Source organism: Euleptes europaea, chromosome 6, assembly GCF_029931775.1.
Source record: "Euleptes europaea isolate rEulEur1 chromosome 6, rEulEur1.hap1, whole genome shotgun sequence".
Taxonomy (NCBI): Eukaryota; Metazoa; Chordata; class Lepidosauria; order Squamata; family Sphaerodactylidae; genus Euleptes; species Euleptes europaea.
The window spans coordinates 10384643-10412459 of record NC_079317.1 but is presented as its reverse complement, the minus strand read 5'-3'; the positions used below and the strand labels follow the sequence as shown (position 1 = coordinate 10412459).

General features: G+C 48.8%; 1 protein-coding gene across 1 annotated transcript in view; it reads right to left on the bottom strand.

Moving 5' to 3' along the window:
* PRKCH (protein kinase C eta) overlaps positions 1–5055 on the bottom strand; it is a 120655-nt gene extending 115600 nt beyond the window's left edge. Inside the window, exon 1 of the mRNA XM_056851505.1 lies at positions 4696–5055. Within this exon, the coding sequence (XP_056707483.1) occupies positions 4696–5055 (360 nt within the window). The remainder of the gene's footprint in view (positions 1–4695) is intronic.
* Positions 5056–27817: the final 22762 nt, after the last annotated feature.

Genomic DNA, 27817 nt, shown 5'->3' with positions numbered 1-27817 from the left:
CAGATTTACCACCCACAGCACACGGTGGCCAGGACTGGAGTCCACATGAATGTTATCCCTTTGATTGGTTGGAAGGCTGGATCTACAGTGCAGGTAGGGTTGCCAGGTCCCTCTTCGCCCCCGGCGGGAAGTTTTTGGGGTGAAGCCTGAAAAGGTTTGGGGAGGGGAGGGACTTCAATGCCATAGAGTCCAATTGCCAAAGCGGCCATTTTCTCCAGGTGAACTGATCTCTATCAGCAACCCTAAGTCCATGGTATCGGTAAAACACTCCTCCTACACCCCATTTCAGACGAATCAAACTTTCTTCCTGTAAGCATTCTTTCCACTGTTGGTTCTGCAGGACTCTTTGATCAATAGGGATGCCAGGTCCCTCTTCACTACCAGCGGAAGGTTTTTGGGGCTGAGCCTGAGGAGGGCAGAGTTGGGGGAGGGGAGGGACTTCAATGCCATAGAGTCCAATGGCCAAAGTGGCCATTTTCTCCAGGGGAACTGATCTCTATCAGCCAGAGATCAGTTGGAACAGCAGGAGATCTCCAGCTAGTACCTGGAGGTTGGCAACCCTATTGATCAAGCCATGTGCCAGACAGCCCTCGAGAACGCATCCCAGAGATTTTTTCTGCGGACATGGAAAGTATTCCTTGAAGCTAGAAAGGCCATGGAGTATTTTTTTTGGGGGGGAATCACATCTTATGGCCAAATCATTAGGCAGCTCATGATAATGGCAACCACCAAGTGGGAACAGACTTAGGAGGGGGGGTGGCTTACAGCTCATTCATGAGAGGAATGCATGCACCGGGCTTAGGAGGCAACGCAGCAGCGTATCTCCTAAAACCTCCTAAAAGGTGACGTATCTGGGGGGGGGGGAGGGGGAGTTCCTGGGCTGAAACGGCTCAGGAGGCCACCTAATGGCGGCCCCACCCCCTGGCCGGCACCATAATGCCCTGGGAATGCCTCCCGGGACACCGTTAAGCCCCCATAGCTCAGTGGTAGAGCATCTGCTTGGCGTGCAGAAGGTCCCAGGTTCAATCCCCAGCATCTCCAGTTAAAGGGATCAGGCAAGTAGGTGACGTGAAAGACCTCTGCCTGAGACCCTGGAGAGCCCCTGCCGGTCTGAGTAGACAATACTGACTTTGATGGACCGAGGGTCTGATTCAGTATAAGGCAGCTTCATGTGTTCATATGACGTCCTTTTCTGTGGCAGCCCCACAATTACAGAACAACCTCCCCAAGGAGGTGTGGAGGGTGTCACTTTAGAAGGCGATCTGTTAGCCAGCCATCTGGCAAACAGAAACAGCTAATTTGGGGCTTGGTTTGCTCTGCTGCTCTAGCGGCTGCCCTGGTTCCCTGGGGATACTTGCTGGATCCACACTGTTGCCTACCAGCGCAGGGAGGGAACATCAGGGGAAGGCTTCAAGGGAGGGGCTGTAGCTCAGTGGTGGGGCATCTGTTTGGCAAGCAGAAGGTCCCAGGTTCAATCCCCGGCATCTCCAGTTAAAGGGACTCGGCAAGTAGGTGATGTGAAAGCCCTCAGTCTAAGACCCTGGAGAGCCATGAAGAGGGGCCGTGGCTCAGTGGTAGAGCATCTGCTTTGCATGCAGAAGGTCCCAGTTTCAGTCCCCAGCATCTCCAGTTCAAGGGACTAGGCAAGTAGGTGATGTGAAAGACCCCTGCCTGAGACCCTGGAGAGCCGCTGCCGGTCTGAGTAGACAATACTGACTTTGATGGACCTTGATGGTCTGATTCAGTATAAGGCAGCTTCATGTGTTCATGTGGCCTCTATGCCCTTTGTTGGCTCGCCAGAGGAACTGGTTGTCTCAACGTGAGATGGGATGCTGGGCTGGACGGACCACTGGCCTGATCCAGCAGGGCTCTTTTTCTGTTCTTGGGTTGTTGTGTAGCAGTGTTAAAAACAACGAGGCTATCTGAAATGGGGGATGCGTGTGTCCTCCTTCAGATTATTTCAACCTAGGGATGCCAGCCTCCAGGTTGGACCTGGGGGTCCCCTTGAATTACAGCTCATCTCCAGACTACAGAGATCAGTTCCCCTGGAGAACACAGATGCTTTGGAGGGTGGACTCTGTACCCCACTGAGGTCCCTGCCCTCCCCAGGCTCCATCACCAAAAATCCAGGAGTTTCCCAACTGGGATCTGGCAACCCTATCCCTAAGGGTTGCCAGCTTCCATGTACTAGCTGGAGATCTTCTGCTATTACAACTGCAGCCGATAGAGGTCAGTTCCCCTGGAGAAAATGGCCACTTTGGCAATTGGACTCTATGGCATTGAAGTCCCTCCCCTCCCCAAACCCCACCCTCCTCAAGCTCCACCCCAAAAACCTCCCACCCGTGGCGAAGAGGGACCTGACAACCCTACCTATCCCCCACACCCTACCTATTTCAACGCAATAAAAACAACAGTGATAAAACCCACAAAGATCACAGTTTAAAAACTCGAGTTAGAACTGCCAATAATAAAATTACATCAGTCAAATTCAGTCCTAAATAAAACTGTCTTCATCTGCCTCCTGTAACTTTTTAAGAGTTGCACAGGGACTTCGCGAGGTTCATGTCTTCTCGCCCCTGCAAAATTACACCTACATATTTCCTTCTTGCAGTGCTCCCCACCCCCCACACCCCCCCCCCACACACACTGCCTTTGCATCCAGCCAACCAGGCCAAAGCATTTCCTCTGGCTTATGCAGATGAAGCTATTAGGTTTCAGCTCTTAGGATCCCTCTTGGGAAATCTGCATCCTCTTCCACATCTTCTAATTGGAGCGGGGGGGGGGGAGGAGAGAGATCAATGAGCATGCATCTTCTTCCAGCGCATTTCTTGCCGAAGCATAAATTATTACAAGGCGCAACACAACACACACACACACACCTGCCTCCTTGCCTAGAAATGCAACTCTGCCACAGCTAACAAACACGAGCGGACGAGCGCTCTCGCAGTGCACAGAAGTCTGTGGCAGGTCAGTGACCTCATGCTCAGCTATGCGCAGGGCCGCCGCACGGGCCTTTTTGGCCGCTTCAGCCTCTGCTTTCATCGAAAAGCGGGCGAAGGAGGTAGCCACACTGTGTATTTACTGGAATCTGCCTCTTCGCAGACGCGGCTCTTTTGTTCAGACTGAGGAAGCTGGGGTTTGTGGCTCTGAAGGTTAGACAAATGTTAATGCCGGGGGCTACGGGCAAAGGGCAAGAGCTCAGGTCGCAGGGGGTGGGGAAAGATCTTTCCCATACCCTGGTGAACCACAGCCTGGCATGGCTGAGTTTGGATCTGACTCAGCTTCCGACGGTCCCAACAAACTGGTTGGTGGCAGGTTTGGGACAGGCGGAGAGGAAATGCTTCTTCTCCCAAAGCATTATTAACTTACGGAACTCTCCTCCACAAGATATGGAGATCGGCATTCGCATAGATGGCTTTTAGAAAGAGAGAAAGACAGAGAGAAGGCTTCCTTCTAATGACCAACAATGGGTAGTAGCCATTGATAGTATCTAAATAGGGCTTCTTCCTTCCTTCCTTCCTTCCTTCCTTCCTTCCTTCCTTCCTTCCTTCCTTCCTTCCTTCCTTCCTTCCTTCCTTCCTTCCTTCCTTCCTTCCTTCCTTCCTTCCTTCCCCTGTTCTTAGACCGAGGTCTTGAACAATAAAACCATAAAACTTAAACAAGACCCATCTCTAAAAACACCTGTCCTCGTCTCTTCTCTGCAGCCTCCAAAAAAAAAAAGAGCAACAAAATAAGTACGCTGAGGGTCAGAGTCCTCTCAGAGGAACTGAACCTTTTGCTCCAAGGTTGCTCGAGAAGATGTGGACCACTGGTTAAAACATGGTATAATCCATTTTAGCCGAAGTTGGTACATGAATAGGGCTTCCATGTGCAGAAGAAGTATACCTTTGATATGTCTGATACTAGGAGCAAAGACCAGGGATGGGGAGAGATCCCTTTCATGTCAGGTTAGTAACAGGGTGCTGGACTAGGCAGATCTTCAGTCTGACCAATCACAACAATTCTGACGTCCTTTTAAAATCTCAGATGTCAACATCAAATTTCCTGAAGCCCGATAAATCAGGATTTCTACCTACGCTGCTGAAAAGCCACTGCTAAAACTCTAGTGTGGCACAGTGGCTGTAGTACTGAACTAGGACCTGGGAGATTAGGGTTCAAATCCCCACGCTGCCCTAAAACCCAGTGGGAGACTTTTGGGCCTGTCACATTCTCTCTCAACCTAACCTACCTCACAGGGCTGTTGTAACAACAAAGTAGTGGGGAGGAACACATACACAGCTCCTTCCAACAAGGGTGGGATAAAAATGTAGATAGATAGATAGATAGATAGATAGATAGATAGATAGATAGATAGATAGATAGATAGATAGATAGATAGACCGATTCAGTAATCAAACTACTCAGCACCCAGTGGCAAGAAAGGCAGTCATTGCATATACATATGTGCCTGCAAATCATGCACTGGCGCATCATGCGCTGGCACATTACATGTGGGTGCATCATGCCATTGTACATCGCACATGGGCGCATCGTACCAAAGTGCATCATGCACTGGCACATCATGCCATTGTGCATAATGCACTGGCACATCATGCCATTGTGCGCCATGCGCAGGTGCATCATGCCACCGCGCATAATGCGCTGATGCAAATCCCAAGGGGGAAACACAGTCCCGGGGGAGATTCAGTTACTCACCCAGCCTTCAAAGCTATCAGAGGACCCGGTGCCCTGCAGCAGCTCCTGGAAGTGCACGGTGCAGTTGGCCACGAAGTCGTCGTACCCGATGGGGGTGCCATGGAAGACGGCCAGCTCCAGCTTGCGCGCCTCGCTGACCGTGGTGCAGAACTCCTCGTTGAACGTGGGCCTGTTGGTCTTCTGCTTGGTGCTGGTCTGCCCCACGCGCACCTGGTCCACGCTCACCGTGATGTAGGGGTCCAGGAGCTGGTGGCCCTTCTTGAAGAGCGAGTGGCGGAGGGACCAGCGCGTGGGCTGCAGCCCCACGGCCTCCCCGATCCGCACCTTCATGTAGCCGTTGAACTTCATGCCTCCGGACATCGCCGCCCAGAGATGGATCCTCGTTGGGGGGGGGGGGAGGAAAGAAGAGAAAACTTATCACCCTGCCAGGGATCTTCTCTCTGCAGCAGTTCAGGGGACAGGACAGTCTGTGGACCTCCCGCTCCGGGCCATCCTCTCGAACACCAATCCGGATTCAATCCAGTTTCCTCCTCCTCTCCTCGGCAGCCGAGGAAAGCAGCTGCTGAATCACTTCGTGCAGACCAGAGCCGCTTTCTTCACCTCCTCGGGGAGCTGTAGAGCACATGGAAATGCACCGGGGAGGGGAAGGGAGAAGGAGGGAGGGAGAAAGCGACCCCTTCGGAGCGATCCCGGCCGACGCCAGGCGTCCCCCAAGCTTCTGGCTGCCTGCTACACACAGAGAGAAAGGGCAGGCTTTGCAGGTCTCTGTTCACACACCGCTTGAAGTTCCTCCCCCCCTTCTGGCTCGGCTCTCCATTCCAGGAAGAAGCCGCAGCAGTGAGAAAACTCCACACGCACAAGCGCAAGCCGCCACCAGAGAGTCCCCCCGCCGGCTCCAATTCAGGCCAGCCCCTTCAGCCGGCCTTCCCTTTCCCCCTCTTCTGTTTCCCCCATCCTCCTGTTCCTCTGGTTCTTCTTTCTGCCCTCGGAGTGAGAAAAGCCACTAAGTGCTTATTAGGCGAGGGAAACACCTTGAGGGGAATCTGACAAGCCCATGAGGAGGGAAGGCGGAGAGGAGGAGCGTTCCGGCAACCATGCCAGGACTTGTCCAGAAGGGGAGGCAGGAGTGGTTGTCTCTCTCCCTCTGTGTGTGTGTGTGTGCGTAACAATCGTCTTTCCAGTCCATTCATCGCAACTCCATGACATAGTACTCTTTCCTGGCAAGTCACCTGAACAACACACATGAACACACGAAGCGGCCTTCTACTGAATCAGACCCTTGCTCAAAGTCCGTATTGTCTGCTCAGACCGGCAGGGGCTCTCCGGGGTCTCAGGCAGAGGACTTTCACATCACCTACTTGCCTAGTCCCTTGAACTGGAGATGCCGGGGATTGAACCGGGGACCTTCTGCATGCCAAGCAGAGGCTCTATCACTGAGCCACAGCCCCTCACCAATACACATGAACACATGAAGCTGCCTCATACTGAATCAGACCCTTGGTCCACCAAAGTCAGTATTGTCTACTCAGACCGGCAGCGGCTCTCCAGGGTCTCAGGCAGAGGTCTTTCCCATCACCTGCTTGCCTAGTCCCTTTAACTGGAGATGCCGGGGATTGAACCTGGGACCTTCTGCATGCCAAGAAGATGCTCTATCACGGAGCCACAGCCCCTCCCCAATACACATGAACACACAAAGCTGCCTTATATTGAATCAGACCCTTGGTCCATCAAAGTCAGTATTGGCTACACAGACTGATATCGGCTCTCCAAGGTCTCAGGCAGGGATCTTTCACATCACCTACTTGCCTGATCCCTTTAACTGGAGTGGCCGGGGATTGAACCTGGGACCTTCTGCATGCCAAGCAGATGCTCTACCACTGAGCCACAGCCCCTCTCCATGGCTCTCCGTGGTCTCAGGCAGAGGTCTTTCATATCACCTACTTGCCCAGTTCCTTCAACTCGAGATGCTGGGGTTTGAACCTGGGTCCTTCTGCATGCCAGGCAGATGCTCTACCACAGAGCCACAACCCCTCCCCAAGTCAAGAGAAGAGGTGTTCAGTCCCTCTTCCCTTCATCCAGGTGTGTCTCCGCAAATCCAATTTTTTTAGCTCTACAGGCCACGTTCCTTTCAGGGCAGGAGCTGGAAAATCCACTTGGTTCAAGTTTGCCTGGAGAACTCCTATCAGCTGGAGATCAGTTGTAATAGCAGGAGTTCTCCAGGCAAATTAAAACGCCGTCAGATGACAACAGCCCAAAGGGAGACTTCCTGGACTTGGAGACAGTTAGCAGTTCAATGCATGTGGATCTCTGTTGGGAGGAGTGTTTTTTCTTTTGGGTCTGTGGACAAAAAGGTGGGGGATTCTGTTTGCAAGACAGCATAGCATAGTGGTGAGAGTGTCGGACTAGGGCTTGGGAAAGGCAAGTTCGACTCCCCGCTCTGCCCTGAAGCTTGCTTGGGCCAGCCACTCTCTCCCAGCCTAACTTACCTCGCAGGATTATTATTAGGGTTGCTGGGACCCTCTTTGCCACTGGTGGGAGGTTTTTGGGGTGCAGCCTGAGGAGGGTGGGGTTTGGGGAAGGGTTTCCATGACATAGAGTCCAATGTAGTACCTGGAGGTTGGCAACCCTGGTTATTGTGAGGATGAAACAGAGAACGCCACTTTGAACTCTTTGGGGAAATGGCAGGACAAAAAACGTACCTAAGAAAGAAAGAAAGAAAGTGTCAAATGTAGAAATAAAAGAAATGCTGAACTTTTTGTCTCATTTAACTCTTTCAGGGAGCTGCTTTTGGCGTATATTTTCAGGAGGCTGACCCAGTATTTGGACTTTAAGGGCAGATCAATGCACAGATATTGGTGTGGTGTAGTGGTCAAGGAATTGGACTAGGATCTGGGAAACCCAGGTTCGAATCTCTGCTCTGCCATGGAAACTTGCTGGGTGACCTTGGGCCAGTCCCACACCCTCAGCCTCGACCCTGGCCAGTATTTGGATGGGAGACCTCCAAGGAATACCAGAGACGTGGAGGCTGGCAATGGCAAACCGCCTATGAATGTCTCTTGCCTTGAAAACCCTGTGGGGTTGTCATAAGTCAGCTGTGACTTGACTGCAAAAAAAAAAAAGTGATGTAGTAGTTGGACTAATGGAATAGGACCAAGGTCAGATCCCTATTTTGTCCTGAAACTCACTGGGTGACCTCAGGCCAACCTCTCTCTTTCTCTGTCTCTCTCACCCTAACCTACCTCACAGGGTCGTTGTGAGGATCAAATGTGGAAGAACCCTGTACTCGGCTAAGAGCACCCTTTAAAAAAGGATGGGATAAAAATGTGTTAGGTCGTTTATGCAGGAGAGTTTGACCTGAGGGTCGTTGCTCGCTGGACCCACACTTTTCTGTTGGGAGTCTATGTACCTGCAGTCTCCAAGCTCAAATCAGAAAGTATTTGAATCCCTGCCCCTTGAAATGCTGCTTCCTAATTGGCTGTAGTGAGAGAAAATGTTCCTGCCCCCTCAAACCCAACTGCCACATAAAAAAGCATTAAAGCATTTTAAGAATATAAAACAAAAAACGGAGCAATCTGAAAAGAAGTGGGGGAGATATCCAAGTCTTGGTTTTAAAAGCCTTTCTTCTGCTCAGAAAGAGCTCCCAGGAAGCAGGAAGCATTTGAATCCCTGCCTCTTTACATGTTGCTTTGTAATTGGCTGTGAGAGAAACCAAGCTTCTGTGTCCCACGCTTTGCCTCATGCACAGGGATTTCACCCAGGCTAAGCTCAGGGGAGAGGGAAGAATCGGGGAGGAACAGGAAGTCTTGGGATTTGTGAGGGCTGGGTGTGAGGTCATCCTGAATGGACAGAAAACTCATGCATAACTCTAAGGAACAACCGAGACAGACAGGGGGTGAACACGAGTGAAAGTACCCATGCATAAACGACCTTAGAGAGATAAATTTGCCTGCCTGGTATCAAGAACGTCACCGGCACGCTGCCATCGAAGGTTCAAGAGCAGGGAAGATGTGACAAATGAATTAAAAGAAGGTCAAGCTTGGGTTGGTTTTGGTCAGTTGGCAACATTGTTTGTCACAGGGTTGCCAGCCTCCAGGTGGGGCCTGGAGATCCCCCGGAATTAAAACTGATCTCCAGAGATCAGTTCCTCTGGAGAAAAGGGCTGCTTTGTAGGGTTGCCAGCTTTGGGTTGGGAAATACCTGGAGATTTGGGGGGCGGAGCGTGATGAGGGCAGGGTTTGCGGGAGAGGAGGGACTTCAATGCCACAGAGTCCAACTGCCAAAGCAGCCATTTTCTCCAGGGGAACTGATCTCTGTCGGCTGGAGGTCAGTTGTAATAGCAGGCGATCTCCAGCCACCACCTGGAGGTTGGCAATCCTACTGGTTTGAAAGGTGGCCTCTATGACTCTATGGAAGGTGGACTTTACTTGTTCTCTATTGTAATCTGCCGTGAGTCTCAGTGAGAAAGGAGGGCTATAAATGAAGTAAACAAGATGAATTCTGGCACCGCGAAGGCAAACAGTGAGTAATTGAAGCGTCCCTGTCAAGCACGTGCAGCCGCAAACAATTTTGCAAACAGCAGAAATTCTACTGGTGCAGCCTTACCCTGCCGCGATCGGTTCTTATGAACAATTATAGAAACATCTGTAGGAGGAAACAGACAGAAACAGGTCACCGGCGATGGCGCAACCAAGGAAGTTTAGTTCCTGCTTTGCAGATCTGGGGGCGAGAGGAGGGGTGGTTAAAATTAACTTTGATGCTTCGCCTGCAAGAAAAGCTCAACAGCTTTTCTATGGTGGGAGCTCTGTGGACTCATCGGAGAGGGGCCATGGCTCAGAGGTAGAGCATCTGCTTTGCATGCTCTGGAGGAACTGGTTGGCCACTGTGGGAGACGGGATGCTGGACTGGATGGACCGCTGGTCTGATCCAGCAGGGCTCTTCTGATGTTCTGATGTTCAAGCAGGATCTCCCTGATCGGTGGTTCTGTAATCACCCCATTGCCACTTTCAGCCAGTCTTTGTACCAGGTCTCCTACTCGGGGTGGGCTTTCTGATTCTCCAGAGCCAAGGCTCTTGGTTGCCTGAACTATTCCAATATCACATGAACACATGAAGCTGCCATATACTGAATCAGATCATTAAGGTCCATCAAAGTCAGTATTGTCTACTCAGACCGGCAGCGGCTCTCCAGGGTTTCAGGCAGAGGTCTTTCCCATCACCGCCTTGCCTAGTCCCTTTAACTGGAGATGCTGGGGGTTGAACCCGGGACCTTCTGCACGTCGAGCAGATGCTCTACCACTGAGCCACAGCCCCTCCCAGGTTGCAAGTGTAAGGCTAGGCTGGCAAGGGAGATTTAAGCTGTATATTATCTGAAGCAATGAAGGCCAGATAAGGGGAAGGCAATGATTGGTAGGCAGTTACCTATTCGAATGTCTGAAGGGGAGCAGTGCGAAACTCTTTGCTTGTACAAGCAGGCAGGCAGGGCTATAGAAACAGGGGGAACAGAGAGAGACACCCAAGGGTTGCCTGCCTGCCCTGGAGACAGACTGGGTCAGTGGGTGGAATATTTATCTTCTTTATTGGCTTATTTAACATATTTAATATGTGGCGTAGGCCTCCCACCTGCCCCTCAGGGGACAGACTGAAATTCAGGAGACTTTTTTGCACATGCAGGGAAGACTGGAAGGACAGGGGGAATAAAGTTTAGCTTGTCGTTAGATTTTTATCCTGCCCTTTCTCCGCCGAAGCAACTCTCGGGTGGCATGATAAATAGGGTTGCCAGGTCCCTCTTTGCCACTGGCAGGAGGTTTTGAGGGCAGAGCCTGAGGGGGGCAGGGTTTGGGGAGGGACCAATGCCATAGAGTCCAATTGCCAAAGCAGCCATTTTCTCCAGGTGAACTGATTTCTACCAGCTGGAGATCAGTTGTAATAGCAGGAGATCTCCTGCTAGTAACTGGAGGATGAAGGAAAATAAAGACACCTCTGCACACGTATCAGAAAGATGAGGAAATTAGTACAGGAGTATAGCTGTTACCAAAGCCAAATATATTGTAGCTGTATTTTTCACAGTATGTGGTAACACAACCACCCTTAACAATTCTATATACTATAACAAAAGATGTACAATTTTACATAATGAAATGTCAAAGCAAGTAACACATTAATTCCTCCAGCAGGTGAGTAATGAAGTACAGTTTGCAAGAAATGTTCTTATAGGATGCTCTATCCTTATAGCAGCAAGATGTGCATAGAAGGAGAGACACGAAGTCTTCTCTTAAGATGCTCTTTGTTCACACAACAGCAAGTTATGCATAGAAGGAGAAAACGATCGTTTCAGGGCATAAAGCCCATTTCTTCATCAGTTCTTCCTATGTAGTACAATAAATAAATAAAAAATACTTTTCAATTGTCTCCAATTCTTCTAAATGTCTGGTCTCATTTATCAATAAGTTACTAAAATTCTATCACAGTTAGTCATTTAAATATGTACAAAAATACTTACAAAAATATAATGCTTGCAGTTATATTTCATCATCCACAATATCTGGTTTCAAGCGAATAACCATTTCATAAATAGAATACATTACGCTTCCCCATAGGAGTAAGGTGCTGAGTTCCTTCCACTCTAGGTAAGGACTCAAGTGGCGTTATTCACGTAATCATCTGAGTAACTTAAATAACCATAAATGACTTATTTAAGTAACTTAAATAACCATAAATAAAGGATCAAACCTGGGTCCTTCTGCATGCCAAGCAGATGCTCTGCCACTGAGCCACAGCTCCTTCCCACAGAGGCTAAGGCTAGGGTTGCCAGCTCTGGGTTGGGAAATACCTGGAGATTTTGGGGGTGGACCCTGAAGAGGGTGGGGTTTGGGGAGGGGGGGCTTCAATGCCATAGAGTCCACCTTCCAAAGAGGCCACGTTCTCCAGATGAACTTATCTCTGTCGCCTGGACATCAGATATAATAGCGGGAGATCTCCAGCCACCCCCTGGAGATTTGGTCAAAATGATTATACACTTGAGCTGCCAATGTGGTATTGATATAAAAAAAACCCTGGATGTTGGCAACCCGAGCTAAGGCTCTCCTACTCCAATCGTCAGGCAGCAGCAACCAGCTCACACTCTGCAGGAGACAGAAGCGATATTTCCATCATATGAGGTTGCCAACAGGACTGGAGAGATGAGCTTCAGGGGAGATGAAGGCTTTCATGCAGGGATGTTTCCCCGGGGTCACCCCCACCGACTACTTCAGGGCTTCCTTTTGATTATGCATGTCTGACCCACAGAGGTCGACTCGCCCTCCCTGCGCATTCCCGTGCGTTTTGCCTGTGCTTTTCCGGATACTGTTTTAGCCAGAATCTGGAAAACGCAGGCAAAACATGCGCAGAGAGCGAGGCGACCTCTGACGGTCAGGAAAGGCATCCATAATCAAAAGGAAGCCCCAAAGCAGTCAGCTGGGGGTGACCGCAGGGAAACGTCCCTGCATAAAAGGCCAAAGGAGGAAAACCAGGATTTGGTTGCCTGCCTTGGCTAGACTGTGGGTTAGACTGCAATTTGCTAATTTATGGGTGTACTTTGCTGCTGTTTGGATTGAGGGAGCTGCTTTGCACAAGTAGAGCGTACAAAATCCTACAGGTTTTTGCCCCAGCCAGAATTACCTTTAAATTAGGTCCTCCTCAGATGAGAGGAGAGCTCGTTCTCCTGGCCAGGCTCTAGGCTAGCCAGGTCCCTCTTTGCCACCGGTGGGAGGTTTTGTGGGCAGAGCCTGAGGTGGGCAGGGTTTAGGGAGGGGAGGGACGTCAATGCCATAGAGTCCAATTGCCAAAGCAGCCATTTTCTCCAGGTGAACTGATTTCTATCGGCTGGAGATCAGCTTTAATTGCAGGAGATCTCCAGCTAATACCTGGAGGTTAGCTATCAAAAATCAACACCTCTGCACCATTACCTAAGGTTAGAAAATTAGTACAGAAACAGGCTGATAACAATGTGTAATGACAATAGTATATTGAATGTAACAACGTGCTACCAAGCCAATTGCATATATACAACAAAGTGTTTCTCAGTCCTGGTACAGTAACAATCAATCCGAGCTCGATGTCTTCAAGTGAAGAAGGGTAGAAAGGGATATGATCGTTTCAATTCTTCCTCAGTCCCGTTTATATATTGATGTCAAAATGTACTCATTTCAATATAAGCTTCTGTAGCTTCCAAAAATTTTCTTTAGACTTTTAAGCATCACCCTTTTAGGGACAAAATAGCAACCATGTGTATTTTTTAGCTTATCTATTCCAACATCATTGAAAAAAGGTTGCACAGAAATACTTTGTTATACATATGCAATTGGCTTGTTAGCACGTTGTTATATAGCCAGGACTGAGAAACACTTTGTTGTATATATGCAATTGGCTTGGTAGCACGTTGTTACATTCAATATACTATTGTCATTACACACTGTTATCAGCCTGTTTCTGTACTAATACCTGGAGGTTGGCAACCCTACCAGGCTCCCATGCGGGAAGTCAGCCCGGCTGGGGGGAAACACCAGGGGAAGAGTGTGGCTGCACTCACTGGGGAGCGCTCTTGTCTGCCCGTTTGCAAACAAACCAACACAAACCCCCAACTAGACCCCATCCTTTCGCTTGGGGAATCCAAGAAAAGGGAGGGGACGGTAGCTCACACATCAGTTGAGATCAGGCCTGGTGGTGTAGTGGTTAGAACATCAGGCTAGGAGCCATGTTCAAATCCCCACTCCACCACGGAAATTTGCTGTGTGACCTTGTGCCAGTCACACCCTCTCAGCCTAGCCTACATCACAGGGTTGTTGTGAGGACAAAGTGGAGGAGAGGAGAAGGATGTCAGCCACTTTGGGTGCCCATTGGGGAGAATAAAACGCACATGAACCTATGAAGCTGCCTTATACTGAATCAGACCCTTGGTCCATCAAAGTCAGTATTTTCTATTGTCTTTCACATCACCTACTTGCCTAGTCCCTTTAACTAGAGATGCTGGGGATTGAACCGGGGACCTTCTGCATGCCAAACCGATGCTCTATCACTGAGCCACGGCCCCTCCCCAATACACATGAACTCATGAAGCTGCCTCATACTGAATCAGACCCTTGGTCCATCAAACTCAGTATTGTCTGCTCAGACTGGCAGCGGCTCTCCAGGGTCTCAGACGGAGGTCTTTCCCATCACCTACTTGCCTAGTGCCTTTAACTGGAGATGCCAGGGATTGAACCTGGGACCTTCTGCATGCCAAGCAGATGCTCTACCACTGAGCCACAGCTCCTCCCCAAACAAAAAAATCCAGGACATTGAAAAGGAGGATTTTACTTGCCTATAAAGCAGGGAGCCCTGGCCTGGATAGCCTCAGGCTAGCCTGATCTCATCAGATCTCAGAAGCTAAGAAGGGTTGGCCCTGGTTAGTATTTGGATGGGAGACCTCCAAGGAATACCAGGGTTGTGACACGGAGGCAGGCAATGGCAAACCACCTCCCAAAGTCTCTTGCCTTGAAAACTCTATGGGGTTGCCATAAATCAGCTGTGACTTGACGGCAATAAAATAAAACAGGGGTGCTTCCTCCAATCCCTCTGACATCAGGGAGGGAGGTTCCTTTGAGAGAAGAGTGTAATCCCTGAGAATGTCAACCTATTTAGGATAATTAACAGTGGGTAGTCGTGTTAGTCTGTCTGCAGTAGTAGAAAAGGGCAAGAGTCCAGTAGCACCTTAAAGACTAACAAAAATATTTTCTGGTAGGGTATGAGCTTTCATGAGCTTCTGAAGAAGTGAGCTGTGGCTCACGAAAGCTCATACCCTACCAGAAAATATTTTTGTTAGTCTTTAAGGTGCTACTGGACTATTGCCCTTTTCTACCCATTTAGGAATTTAGGCAGGTCATGAGAAGGAGGGCAAGAACGGTTGTGTCAGTGCTTGGCTCTCGTGGCCCTTTCTTACATGTCCAGGGTAGTGCTGATCGCCAATTTTGGGGTCAGGAAGCAATTTTCCACCAGGCCAGATTGGCCAGGGATCCTGGAGCGTTTTTGTTGCCATCTTCTGAGCATGAAGTAGGGGGTCAATGGGGGGGAGTGAGGTAGTTGTGAATTTCCAGCATTGTGCAGGGGGTTGGATTAGATGACCCTGTTGGTCCCTTCCAACTCTATGATTCTATGATTAACCACTATTTCACGCTGGCTGTAATGAGATCTTCTCCCGCTTAAGGAGCTTTCTTCCAACAAGTGGCTCTTCCATTGGATGAAGATCCTCTTAAGTTGGAGGAAGGCTCTTTGGTCCAGAGGAAAGCGTCAGACTTTGCTTAGTGGAGTGGTAAGATCTACCTGCTGGACTCTCAACTGCTTTTAATGTCCTATGCCTCCTGGAGTATACTCAGTTCTCCTGAGGCTATTGTTGAGGTGCAGCTTTGGTTTGTTTGGATTATTAGTACATTGTATTTTTCTAATTCCCTGGGGAGTCCCACAAGTATGTAGAAGTACCAGTCTTGTCTGTGCGTTCATGAATGACACAAAACACCCACATTAATATAATAATTCTTACTGGGAAGGGGGGACCTCTGGGAGCCTCCAGAGAGGTACAGCTAGTTAGCAGTTCTTGGTTAGATACATTATCAATTTGGCTCAGTACGAGCAGTTCTGTGTAGACCACCCCATGACCCAATGAAGGATTTGCAATGGTGCTTTTTGATCCAGAACTCTGCACAGCAAACTATTTTTGAAATGCTGGGCTATTTCAAAAACAGTCTAGCGACCTAGAACCATAGATTCACAGAGTTGGAAGGGGTCATTCAGGCCATCCTGTCCAACCCCCTGCTCAATGCAGGATCAGCCTAGAGCCGTGTTGGCGAACCTATGGCACGCGTGCCGCAGCCGGCACACCAAGCCCTCTCTGTGGGCACACACGGAGCCGTCACGTCTGCCTAGGGCTGTGCCATGTTGCCGTAGTGAGGGCGCTGAGGGCAGTGCTCCTTCTCCCCAAGCCCATGCTCCCCAAGCCTGCGCTGGCGCCCTCCCTCTCCTTGCACCCGGGGCAAGCCCCTCCCTCTCTCTCAGCTGAGCTGCAGCCGCAGCCGCAGCTCAACTAAACTAAACTAAACTAAACTAAACTAAACTAAACTAAAACCTCAGTATTCAGGTTAAATTGCCATATTGGCACTTGGCGATAAATCAGTGGGTTTTGGGTTGCAGTTTGGGCACTCGGTCTCTAAAAGGTTCGCCATCACTGGCCTAGAGCATCCCTGACAAGGGTTTGTCCAACTGCTACTTGAAGACTGTCAGTGAGGGGCAAATCACCACCTCCCCAGGCAGCCAATTCTACTGCTGAACTACTTGCACTGTAAAAAAAAAAAACAAATTCCCTCATATCCAGCTAGGGTTGCCAACCTCCAGGTAGTAGCTGGAGATCTCCTGCTGTTACAACTGGTCTCCAGCCGATAGAGATCAGTTCGCCTGGAGAAAAATGGCCGCTTTGGCAATTGGACTCTATGGCATTGAAGTCCCTCCCCAAACTCTGCCCTCCTCAGGCTCTGCCCCAAAAATCTCCCACCGGTGGCAAAGAGGGACCTGACAACCCTATATCCAACCAGTACCTTTCCACCTGCAATTTAAACCCATTACTGCGAGTCCTGTCCTCTGCTGCCCACAGGAACGGCTCCCTGCCCTCCTCTAAGTGACAGCCCTTCAAATACTTCAAGAGAGCAATCCTGTCGCTCCTCAACCTCCTTTTCTCCAGACTGAAAATTCCCAAGTCCCTCAGCCTTTCCTTGCAGGACTTGGAAATATGTCGCTCGGTGGAAAGTGACGTTAAGTTTCAGCCAACTGATGGCACCCTCTCATGGGGTTTTCAAGACAACAGAGGGACAGAGGTGGTTTGCCATTGCCCACCTCTGCATAATGACCCTGGACTTCCTTGGTGGTCTCCCATCCAAGTACTAACCAGGGCCGATCCTGCTTAGCTTCCAAGAGCTGACAAGATCCAGCTCATTTCCTCCTCACCCTGAGCGACCGACAGCCACGGTCCCCGAGGTTCAGGGACCCGAGCGCCCTGTTCAGTCTCTCCCTGCACCTGTGTCGGCTCCATCCCCGGTCACGCTGCCCACCGACGCAACCCCAGAGGGGGTGGTAGGACTGACTAATTCCTTTAAGGAAACCCTTCTTCGCAGCTATCAAGTGGAACTGTCCTCGCAGACCCTTCCGGCTACTCTCATTAAACGCGGGGAATTTGGTACAAAGATTCTAAATTGTATGTTCCAGAAATGTTGTGGGGGGAGGTTTTGGGTTTGGTTCATGGCGCCAAGACCGCCGGACATTTCGGGTTTCTCAAGACTTTGCATTTGCAACGAAGACAATTTTGGCGGGCGGGCATGAGATCGGATGTGGACTCCTTCATCCACAGCTGCCCCATTTGTTCAGCAGCCAAACGCCCTCAGGGCAAGCCGCCTGGACTTTTACAACCATTAGAAACTCCTTCAAAACCATGGGAAATAATTGCGATGGACTTTATGACGGACCTACCCCCTAGTGGGGGAAAGACAGTACTTTGGGTGATAACTGATCTGTTTTCGAAACAGGTGCATCTTGTACCCTGCGCAGGTATCCCTTCCGCCCCGAAATTGGCCCGTTTCTTTGTGTCACATGTCTTCCGTCTCCATTCCTTTCCGCGCAAGATAGTGATGGACAGGGGCCAACTTTCGTGACTAAATTTTGAAAGGCTTTTCTTAAATTGGTCGGAGTAGAACAAGGACTGTCTAGTGCCTTCCATCCCCAAACAGACGGTCAGACCGAACGGGTAAATGCAGTGTTGGAATGCTATTTACGCTGCTACGTTAATTACCATCAAGATGATTGGGTAGACCTGTTGCCGTTCGCTGAATATGCTTATAATAATGCGGTTCACCAATCCACAGGGTTCAGCCCTTTCCAGGTTGTCCATGGTAAAGAGTTTGGCCCCGCTGGTCATATCGAGGTTTCTGAGGAGGAGGGGGGGAGCTGATGTGGCCGGATGGGTACGTTCAATTCAAACAACCTGGCCATGGCTGATTCAAAATCTGGAACGAGCCAAACAAAAGTACAAGACTCAGGCTGACAAACATCGCTCCCCCAGTAAGGAATACAAAGTGGGGGATCTTGTCTATCTGTCCACCAAGAACCTACGGTCCACCCGCCCATGTGATAAACTCAGTGCCAAGTATGTGGGTCCGTTCCCCATTTCCCGGATTATTAATCCAGTGGCTGTGGAGCTCTCCTTGCCCAAGTCCCTAAGAAGGATTCATCCAGTGTTTCATGTCAGTCTGTTAAAACCGTATGTTCCTTCCCAAAGATGGCATCCTGAACCACAACCCGAAGTGCCTGAAATGGTGTGTGTGTGTGTGGGGGGGAGCATTTTGAAGTGGCTAAAATACTGGATTCTCGCATTCGCTGTGGTACCCTTCAGTACCTGGTCCGCTGGAAACATTTTGGTCCGCCCAGGATGAATGGGTGCGCGCCCGTGATGTCTCTGCCCCCCATTTAGTACAAGAATTCCATGCCGCCTACCTTCACAAACCCATGGTGGGGGGTGAGGGGGGTCTTTAGGGGGGCAGAATGTCCGGAGCAAGCCATGAGGATGGTATGCGATAGTGTGACTGAGCTGCCTCCAGGTGCTGTTGTGCTATTCTGTCCAAGGCCAGTCTGTACCCTGTGTTTAGTCTTCATAGATCCCCATACTGTGGAAAATGCCAAGTACTCCTTCTGGCCTCTGGGAGGGGGGTTCCCTGGGTTACCAGTTATCTCCTTTTGCTCTTCCATACATGCCTGTGCCTTACCTTTGCCCCTTACTAGTGTCCTTTTGAAATATGGCTTCTGAAACCTGTCGATTATAACCAATAAAACTGCTTTCGTGGACTTGCCGTCTGCTGGAATCTGTTTATGGGTTCGCTGCAAGGCTAGAGCTTACACCTGGGCCACCCAGGTCAAGGCAATACGTCGCCCAGCAGAGCTAAATCTGGCCACGCAGCTCCATAAAACAGGATTGAGGGATGTAGCCCGACGTGTTTACCTGACGGTTTCGTCCAGATCCACTCCCAGTTTTTATGAAATGTCAAAACCAGTCGATCGAGCCTAATTATGTAGTCAAAAATTAATAATGACACGCCGCCCTCAGCCAGAACAGGAAAATCCAGACGGTGGAGGTGATTATACCTGTGGACCTGTGAGTAGGCAGCAGGGAACAGGTGTAGGTGTGTTGTCTGAGAAGGTGGATTTGGAAAGCAGCCATCGATGCAGGTTCCAAAGTGGTGCCAGCTTGTTATCCAAACCAACACCACTAGATGGTGATGCTCAACACACTTGCAAATAAAACGCTAGAGTCGCAACTTCGGGTCTCTATGGAAAAACGCCTGCCTGGTTGATATACATTTATTTATTCATCCTGATACTTTAAAGATCTGCAGCTTTCCCGAGGACACAGAACTCTTCCTCGGGCAGAATGGAGAGGCACTGGATAGAAGAAGAAGAAGAAGAGTTGGTGTTCATATGCTGTCTTAAGGAAGAATAAAACCAGCTTACAATCAACTTCCCTTCCTCTCCCCACAACAGATACCCAGTGAGGTAGGTGGGGCTGCTGTAAGAGAGCTGTGACTAAGGTCACCCAAGGTCACCCAACTGGCTTCATGTGGAGGAGTGGGGAAACCAAACCGGTTCACCAGATTAGCATCCGCTGCTCATGTGTAGAGAGGGGAATCAAACCCAGATCTCCATATTAGATTCCACCACTCCAAACCACCACTCTTAACCACTGCACTACAGCCTGCCAAGTTAATCATTGGTGCTGATTTATTTCATTTGTTTTATTCCTGCCAATCAGGTGTGACTGATGTTTTGGCCAGAAGATTATGGGCAATGTTGAGAATGCTGAATTAAAATTGTGCACCCAGGAAATCCAGATTCCATGCCCAAAGTAAATGAATTCTGCAAGCGAGTCCAGGATCACCTGCAGCATTTTTCTTAGTCTGCATAATTTATTCTGAAACCTTTACTGTTCCCTATAATATATTCTAATTCTCACGGTCACAGAGGAGAGGATACATAGGGCTGGAATGCTAATTATGTCACGGTCTTTGACATAATTATGGTATTTTGTGTACATATGCAGAATTAATTCCATGTAGAGCTTGAACACAACATACAAACTGAACCATAAACTGCAGAGGTTTGTGTAATGAAGAGCCTGGCAACAGCTTGCAAAATGCAAACGTCCTTAGAACAGGCTGACTGAATTCTTCAAGGTCTGAATTCTTTCAAGAGCTAACTAACTTACCCTGGTCTTGTCCTTGAAGGTAGAAGAACAGAGTCATCCTTCACTATCTGCCAGAAAGATGTATCTGAAATTACCTTTCCTGATTCAGCTGCCAGCTGTCAGCTGCTCATATCTCAAGAGCAGAAAAGTCCTGCTATCCTCAAACCTTGAGAAGGTCTACTCAAAGACCTCAAGGCTATGTGCAGTAAGCTTCTTGCTTTCTATAACCTTGCTGAAGGCTATGTTTCCTACTGACCAGATGGTTACATGTTACAATGTGAGCAATAATTGTGTTTTATGATTTATATAGTTATATATTGTGTTGTAGATTTTTAAATAGTCTCATTTAATGCGTATTGTACTGAAGATGAGAATGGTATGAAAATTGAGTATATGGAGTGATCATGGAGCTCAGAAATGATTGTTTATACTTTAAGCAAAATAGACTGAAAGGAAAGGAAGCCCATATTTGGTCATGGGGAGAAGCTAATAACCTGAACAGCTGCAACTAAGACATTATTGCACTGCTCATGTTAACTGAAAGTGGGGAGGAAGATGTCCCACCTGATGGTAAAATCAACGCTCTTAATGTGTCTGAAACAGTATAAATACAGCCACAGTAAGCCCAAAGAAGCAGAACCTTCCAAAGGCTCTCAAGAAAAGGCTGATTGGTATGTATGGCTTAAATACATTACTCTAGACTTTATGAATTAGATACTTTGAACGGAATCAGAATAATTTGACTGTTATATTTTAGAAGTTGGATTTTGAAACTGAATAGTATGTAAGACTTGCTTGCTTTTACTTCATACATTGTAAATACATACATTGGACTTTGACAAGAGTTTTTATAGAAGTGTTAAAGACTTGATAATCTGCATTTACACATATTTTACTAGAAGTATTTCAATAAAAAGACTTGCTTTTTAAAAGTAGGTAAAGTTGTTGAGTCCTGTTTACTCGATGACCGGCTGAATAAGATAACTTCACTTCTCAGTAAGTGATACATTCTAAGAGCCTGTCATCTGAACAGCACGACCCGCTTCAGGGCATTGAAGCCCCATGCCTGCTCTGGAGAATAAGAACATAAGAACATAAGAATATTTTATAATAAGAATAGTTTATGTCACCTATGACTTAATTTAAATTATAATTAATTTTTATTCAATTCAAATCATTTAAATTATAATTTAAATTGTGTCATAGGTGACATTGTGTGTGTGAATTTGGCCAGCATGGTGTAGTGGTTAAAAGCGGTGGTTTGGAGCAGTAGACTCTAATCTGGAGAACCGAGTTTGATTCCCCCACTCCTCCACATGAGCGGCAGAGGCTAATCCGAAGGACCAGGTTGGTTTCCCCACTCCTACACACGAAGCCAGCTGGGTGACCTTGTGCTAGTCACAGCTCTCTCAGCCCCACCTTCCTCACAGGGTGTCTGTTGTGGAGAGGGAAGGGGCTTGTAAACCGGTTTGATTCTTCCTAATGTAGTAGAGAAAGTTGGCATATAAAAACCAACTCTTCCATACGAACCTACCCATCCATTTCGGCCATCTTTGGAAGCCTTTCTTCCAGTGCCCCCACCAAGAAGACTGGTGTGATGTCCTCCCTGTGAGCCACCCCAGTCGACATTCTGGCTATGGCATTCTGTACCAACTGCCACTTCCAGACAGTCTTCAAGGACAGCCCCACATACAGCGCATTGCAGTAGTCTAATCTAGATATTACCAGGGCATGCACCAGAGTGGCAAGGTCTTTTCTGCCCAGGCTTCACTGCCTCCTGGGAACTGTAGATCCAGTCAGTTAAGAGCATATGCGTAGCCAGCATAATGAATGCCACTGAGTGCTCAGGCACAAAAGCAGCAGCCCATGGCCCCGACATAGTTGGTTTGAACGGCAAAAGACCTGCCCACAGCGTGGTATAGTGGTTAAGAGCGGTGGTTTGGAGTGGTGTGCTCTAGTCTGGTGAGCCGAGTTGGTTTCTCCACTCCTCCACATGAATGCTGCTGGGAAACCTTGGGCTAGTCACAGTTCTCTTAGAGCTCTCTCGGCCCCACCTACCTCACAGGGTGTCTGTTGTGGAGGGGAGGGGAGGGAAGGAGATTGTAAGTCAGTTTGAGACTCATTAAAGGTAGAGAAAATCGGGGTATAAAAACCAACTCTTCTTCATCATCATCATCCAAGCAAGCCAGTAAATTGTCAGCGTGCCTCAGCAGCTACCTAGTCAGCTGAATATCAACCATGCCCACATGCGAAACGGCTGAAAACGCTGTTCGCTCTGAATTTTGCACATATTTACAAGGCAATTCGATCAGACGTTTGACACAAAATTGGTATTGCAGAGAATACTTTTTATATTTCTTTGTAATGTCTTCTGGTCACAGAACAGTTGTTTATACACTGCTTGAACTTGGGATAGACGCTCTTGAGGTATGGGTGGACAGTAAGCTAAATATGAGCAGCCAGTGTGATGCAGTGGCGAAAAAGGCTAATGCGGTCTTGAGGTATATCAACAGGGGCATAACATCCAGATTGCAAGATGTCACACTCCCACTGTACATCACATTGGTTAAGCCGCACCTGGAGTATCGTGTGCAGTTCTGGAGGTCTCACTTCAAAAAGGATGTGGATAGAGTCGAACGGGTGCAGAGGAGAGCAACGAGGATGATCAGGGGCCTGGAGACCAAGCCCTGCGAGGAAAGGCTGAGGGAGTTGGGTATGTTTAGAATGGAGAACAGGAGATTGAGGGGGGACATTATCTCTCTATTGAAGTATTTGAAGGGCTGTCACTTAGAGGAGGGCCGGGAGCTATTCCTCTTGGCAGCAGAGGATAGGACTCGCAAGAATGGGTTTAAATTGCGGGAGGAAAGGGTTTTTTTTTTTTTTTTTTTTGGTACCATCAAGTCACAGCTGATTTATGGTGACACCTTAGGGTTTTCAAGACAGGAGATGTTCAGAGGTGGTTTTGCCATTGCCTGTCTTCTTAACAACCCTGGGATTCTATGGTGGTCTCTCATCCAAATCCTTACCAGGGCTGACCCTGCTTAGCTTCTGAGATCTGACAAGATCAGGCTTGCCTAGAGCTATCCAGGGTAGGGCATGCTAAAAGGTACCAGCTGGATGTTAGGATTTTTTTTTTTTTTTTTTTACTGTAAGAGTAGTTCAGAAGTAGAACTGGCTGCCTAGGGAGGTGGTGAGCTCCCCCTCAGTCTTCAAGCAGCAGATGGACAAACACTTGTCAGGGATGCTCTAGGCTGATCCTGCATTGAGCAGGGGGTTGGACTAGATGGCCTTTATGGCCCCTTCCAACTCCGTGATTCCAGGATTCTAACGGCTGCCACCGCTGTTGACTTCCTCGTATTCTTCCACCAGAGGGCACCATCGTCTTATAAATTTTAAAACAGGAATTCTGGCCATGAAACTCAAACTGACCCTTCTTAGAATCAAAGAATCATAGAGTTGGAAGGGACCACCAGGGTCATCAAGTCCAACCCCCTGCGCAATGCAGGAAATTCAATGCAGGAAACTACCTCCCCCCTCCACACCCCTAGTGACCAGAAGATGGCCAAGATGCCCTCCCTCTCATCATCTGCCTAAGGTCACAGAATCAGCATTGCTGACAGATGGCCATCTAACCTCTTCTTAAAAACCTCCAGGGAAGGAGAGCTCACCACCTCCCGAGGAAGCCTGTTCCACTGAGGAACTGCTGTAACCGTTAGAAAATTCTTCCTAATGTCTAGACGAAAACTCTTTTGATTTAATTTCAACCCGTTGGTTCTGGTGCGACCTTCTTGAGCAACAGAAAACAACTCGGCACCCTCTATATGACAGCCTTTCAATCTAGACAAGAGTTCTCTCCCCAGCCGTGGCTAGCCAGGAGACCTCGGGCAGCTCACAAGAACTTTTTGCTTGATAAGACTGCAGTTCTCGTCCTGTTACATTGTTTATTGTGTACTTACATGGTGGTTCGATTCCCCTCTCCTTCCCCGCTCCTTCATGTGGAGGAGTGGGGAATCGAACCCGGTTCTCCAGATCAGAGTTCGCCGCTCTTAACCAATACACCACACTGGCTCCATGTACGTATATAACTGCCGTCAAGTCCCAACAGACTTACGGCTCCTTGGCAGTCTCCCATCCAAGTACCGGCTCTGCTTAGCTTCCAAGATCTGATGAGATGGGGCTATGTGACTCCTTCATGGTTTATTAAAAAGGTAAAGGTCCCCTGTGCAAGCACCAGGTCATTTCTGACCCATGTGGTGATGTCACATCTCGACGTTTACTAGGCAGACTTTGTTTTACGGGGTGGTTGCCAGTGCCTTCCCCAGTCATCTTCCCTTTACCACCAGCAAGCTGGGTACTCATTTTACCGACCTCGGAAGGATGGAAGGCTGAGTCCACCTTGAGCCGGCTACCTGAAACCGACTTCTGTCGGGATCAATCTCAGGTCGTGAGCAGAGCTTGGACTGCAGTACTGCAGCTTACCGCTCTGCGCCACGGGGCTCCTTTATGGTTTATTAGATGTCGCTTTATCCTATGGATTGTCCTGACTTACATTATGTCAATCTGCCTTGAGTCACAGTGAGAAAGGCCAACTCCAGATTGGGAAATTCCTGGTGATTTGGGGCAGAGCCTGGGAAGAGCAGGGTTTGGGGGAGGGGACACTCAGCAGGGATGTGATGTCATAGAGTCTGCTCTCCAAAGCTGATGGATTTCCTGGGGCAGAGGTTACTAGGGATGCCAACTTCCAGGTGAGACCTGGAGATTCCCCGGAATTACAGCTCATCTCCTGACTACAGAGATCAGTTCCCATGGAGAAAATGGATGCTTTGGAGGGTGGGCTCTGTGGCATTGTGCCCCACTGAGAGCCAGCTTGGGGTAGTGGTTAAGACAGCTGTGGACTCTGATCTGGAAAACCGGGTTTGGTTCCCCACTCCTCCACACGAGCGACAGACTTTAATCTGGTGAACCAGCTTGGTTTCCCCACTCGTACACATGAAGCCAGCTGGGCGACCTTGGGCTAGTCACAGCTCTCTCCGGACTCTCTCAGTCCCACCTACCTCACCAGGTGTCTGTTGTGGGGAGAGGAAAGTAAGGAGATTGTAAGCTGATTTGAGACTCCTAAAAGGTTGAAAAAATCAGGGTATAACAACCAACTCTTCTTCTTTATCCTTCCCAATCTCCATCCCCAAATCTCCAGGAGATTCCAAACCTGGATCTGGCAACCCTACCCCCTCACCCCCCGCTGGTGGCTGGGGGGGGGGGACACCTGGCAACCCTAAGGATTACAAAGCTGGAGCAGCTACAGATAAAAGACTCCTGTCTGGACTACCTTCCAGTTGCATCTCTGTTAATAATGCAGGCTAAACAGTGCAGTTAGGGTTTCCAACCAACATGGAGAAATGTCCTGCCCCTTTAACACAAGCTTCATTAATGGTTCATTAATGAGCCCCGTGGCGCAGAGTGTTAAGCTGCAGTACTGCAGTCAAAAGCTCTGCTCACGACCTGAGTTCAATCCCGACGGAAGTCAGTTTCAGGTAGCCGGCTCAAGGTTGACTCAGCCTTCCATCCTTCCGAGGTCGGTAAAATGAGTACCCAGCTTGCTGGGGGTAAAGGGAAAGATGACTGGGGAAGGCACTGGCAAACCACCCCTAAAACAAAGTCTGCCTTGGAAACGTCAGGATTTGATGTCACCCCATGGGTCAGGAATGACCTGGTGCTTGCACAGGGGACCTTTACCTTTTACATTAATGGTTGGAAATGTGCAGCTGAGTATTTTCATGGCCCGGAGATAAATAACATCCCATTAAGCATCTTTTAATGGGACGGGGCTTTTTTCCCCCTCTCCAGGTGATTAGAAACCCTAAATCAGGGGTGGGGAACGTCAGGCCTGGGGGACATTTAAGGCCCGCAAAATCATTTGGTCTGGCCCTTTGTGGGTCCTGGCAGATCTCTAGCTCATAAGGATCTAAGACTGGTGATCCGCCCCCTCCCGCGGACAGGAATAGCCTCTATTCAAGGCAGATGTGAGTTTGTTTTGCCAAGAAAAGGAACCTTCTTTTCCCCTTGCAGAAGAGTCATTAGCTATGGAGCTGCTAGGACCGCCCAAGAAACTGTGTTAGCCCTTTCCCACCCGGGCTATGGAGAAACATATTGGTCAGCTAATTTTTAAGTTGATAATTTTGTATGGCCCGCGAATGATGTTATAAATGGCCCTTGGAGGAAAAAAGGTTCCCAACCCCTGCCCTAAATGGAGCATTTGGTGTAACAACTTATGTGGGTGCAAGTTAAAAGCGCATCCGCACATGCATAGCCCCTAAACAATGAGTGTGAGCACAATTGCCTGGTAATCAATTATTAGGGCTTATTTAAAACCTTGGGGACATTCCCCCTAGTCACAGATGCAATAATAAAGCATTTTTTAAAAAAGATTGTAAATATAATTTTACAGAGGGCAGACCATATAGTTATGAAAGCCAAGGGGGTTGACTTCCCCGAACACTTAAGAGGCTATGAATGAATTGCATTGAGCCCTGATCTGCCACAAAAGAGCTGTAAAGTTTAGAGGTCAGTGCAAAACAGAGAATGCACCTTCTGTGTCAAACAAAACGGTCACAGAAAAGAATGCTCAGTCAAAGGGAAGCGAGGGAGGCATTCTTTCTTTCCCCCTCTCTCCCTCTCTTTGGGTTGCTTACGCTCTTTCTTTAAGTAATATATAGTTCTAGGTAAGGGCTATTAAAATTTATGTTAAAGAGTTTCCCAGAATAATAAGGAAGCTTCAGAAGGGGGGGGGGGCTGTGGCTCATTGGTAGAGCATCTGCTTGGCGTGCAGAAGGTCCCAGCTTCAATCCCCGGCATCTCCAGTTAAAGGGACCAGGCAAGTAGGTGACGTGAAAGACCTCAACCTGAGACCCTGGAGAGCCGCTGCTGGTCTGAGTAGACAACACTGATTTTGATGGACTGAGGGTCTGATTCAGTATAAGGCAGCTTCATGTGTGTTCACGTGTTCTAGCTGCCTGGAACCAATTCTTCCCACTGTGGCCAGCACCTGAGGATAGATAGCTAGTAGGGTTGCCACATCCAAGTTGGGAAATACCTGGAGGATGTGGGGTGGAGCCTGATGAGGGCGGGGTTTGGGGAGGGGAGGGACTTCAATGCCATAGAGTCCAATTGCCAAAGCGGCCATCTTCTCCAGGGGAACTGATCTCTATCAGCTGGCGATGGGTTGTAATAGCAGGAGATCTCCAGCTAGAACCTGGAGGTTGACAACCCTAACAGGTAGAGTTGCCAACTCCAGCTTGGCAAATACCTGGAGGTGCCTGGGGGGGGGCAGAGTTTGAAGAGAGAGCTCAGCAGAGATGTTGTTGCATGGAGTTCACCCTCTGAAGCTGCCATTTCTCCCAGGGAAATGATCCTTAGTCTGGAGATCCATTCTCATTCTGGGAGATCTCCAGGGCCCACCAGGAGACTGGCAACCCTATAGGTCAGGTCAAGGCAAGACTCAGAGCCCCATGTTGATTATGAAATATAAGCACTGTTTCAGGAACATTTAATTCAGCCAAAAGGCCAAGAAGAAGAAGTGTTGGTTTTTATTACCCTTCTTTTCTCTAACTTTAAGGACTCCATCTTGGATTAGTCTCCAAAAAGCTAATTCCCCCATTAATTATTGGAGACCCCCAGCATTCCCCGTAACAAGGTCACTCAGCTAGCTTCATGTGTAAGAGTGGGGAAACCATAAGAACATAAGAAAGGCCCTGCTGGATCAGACCAAGGTCCATCAAGTCCAGCAGTCTATTCACACAGTGGCCAACCACGTGCCTCCAGGAAGCCCACAAGCAAGATG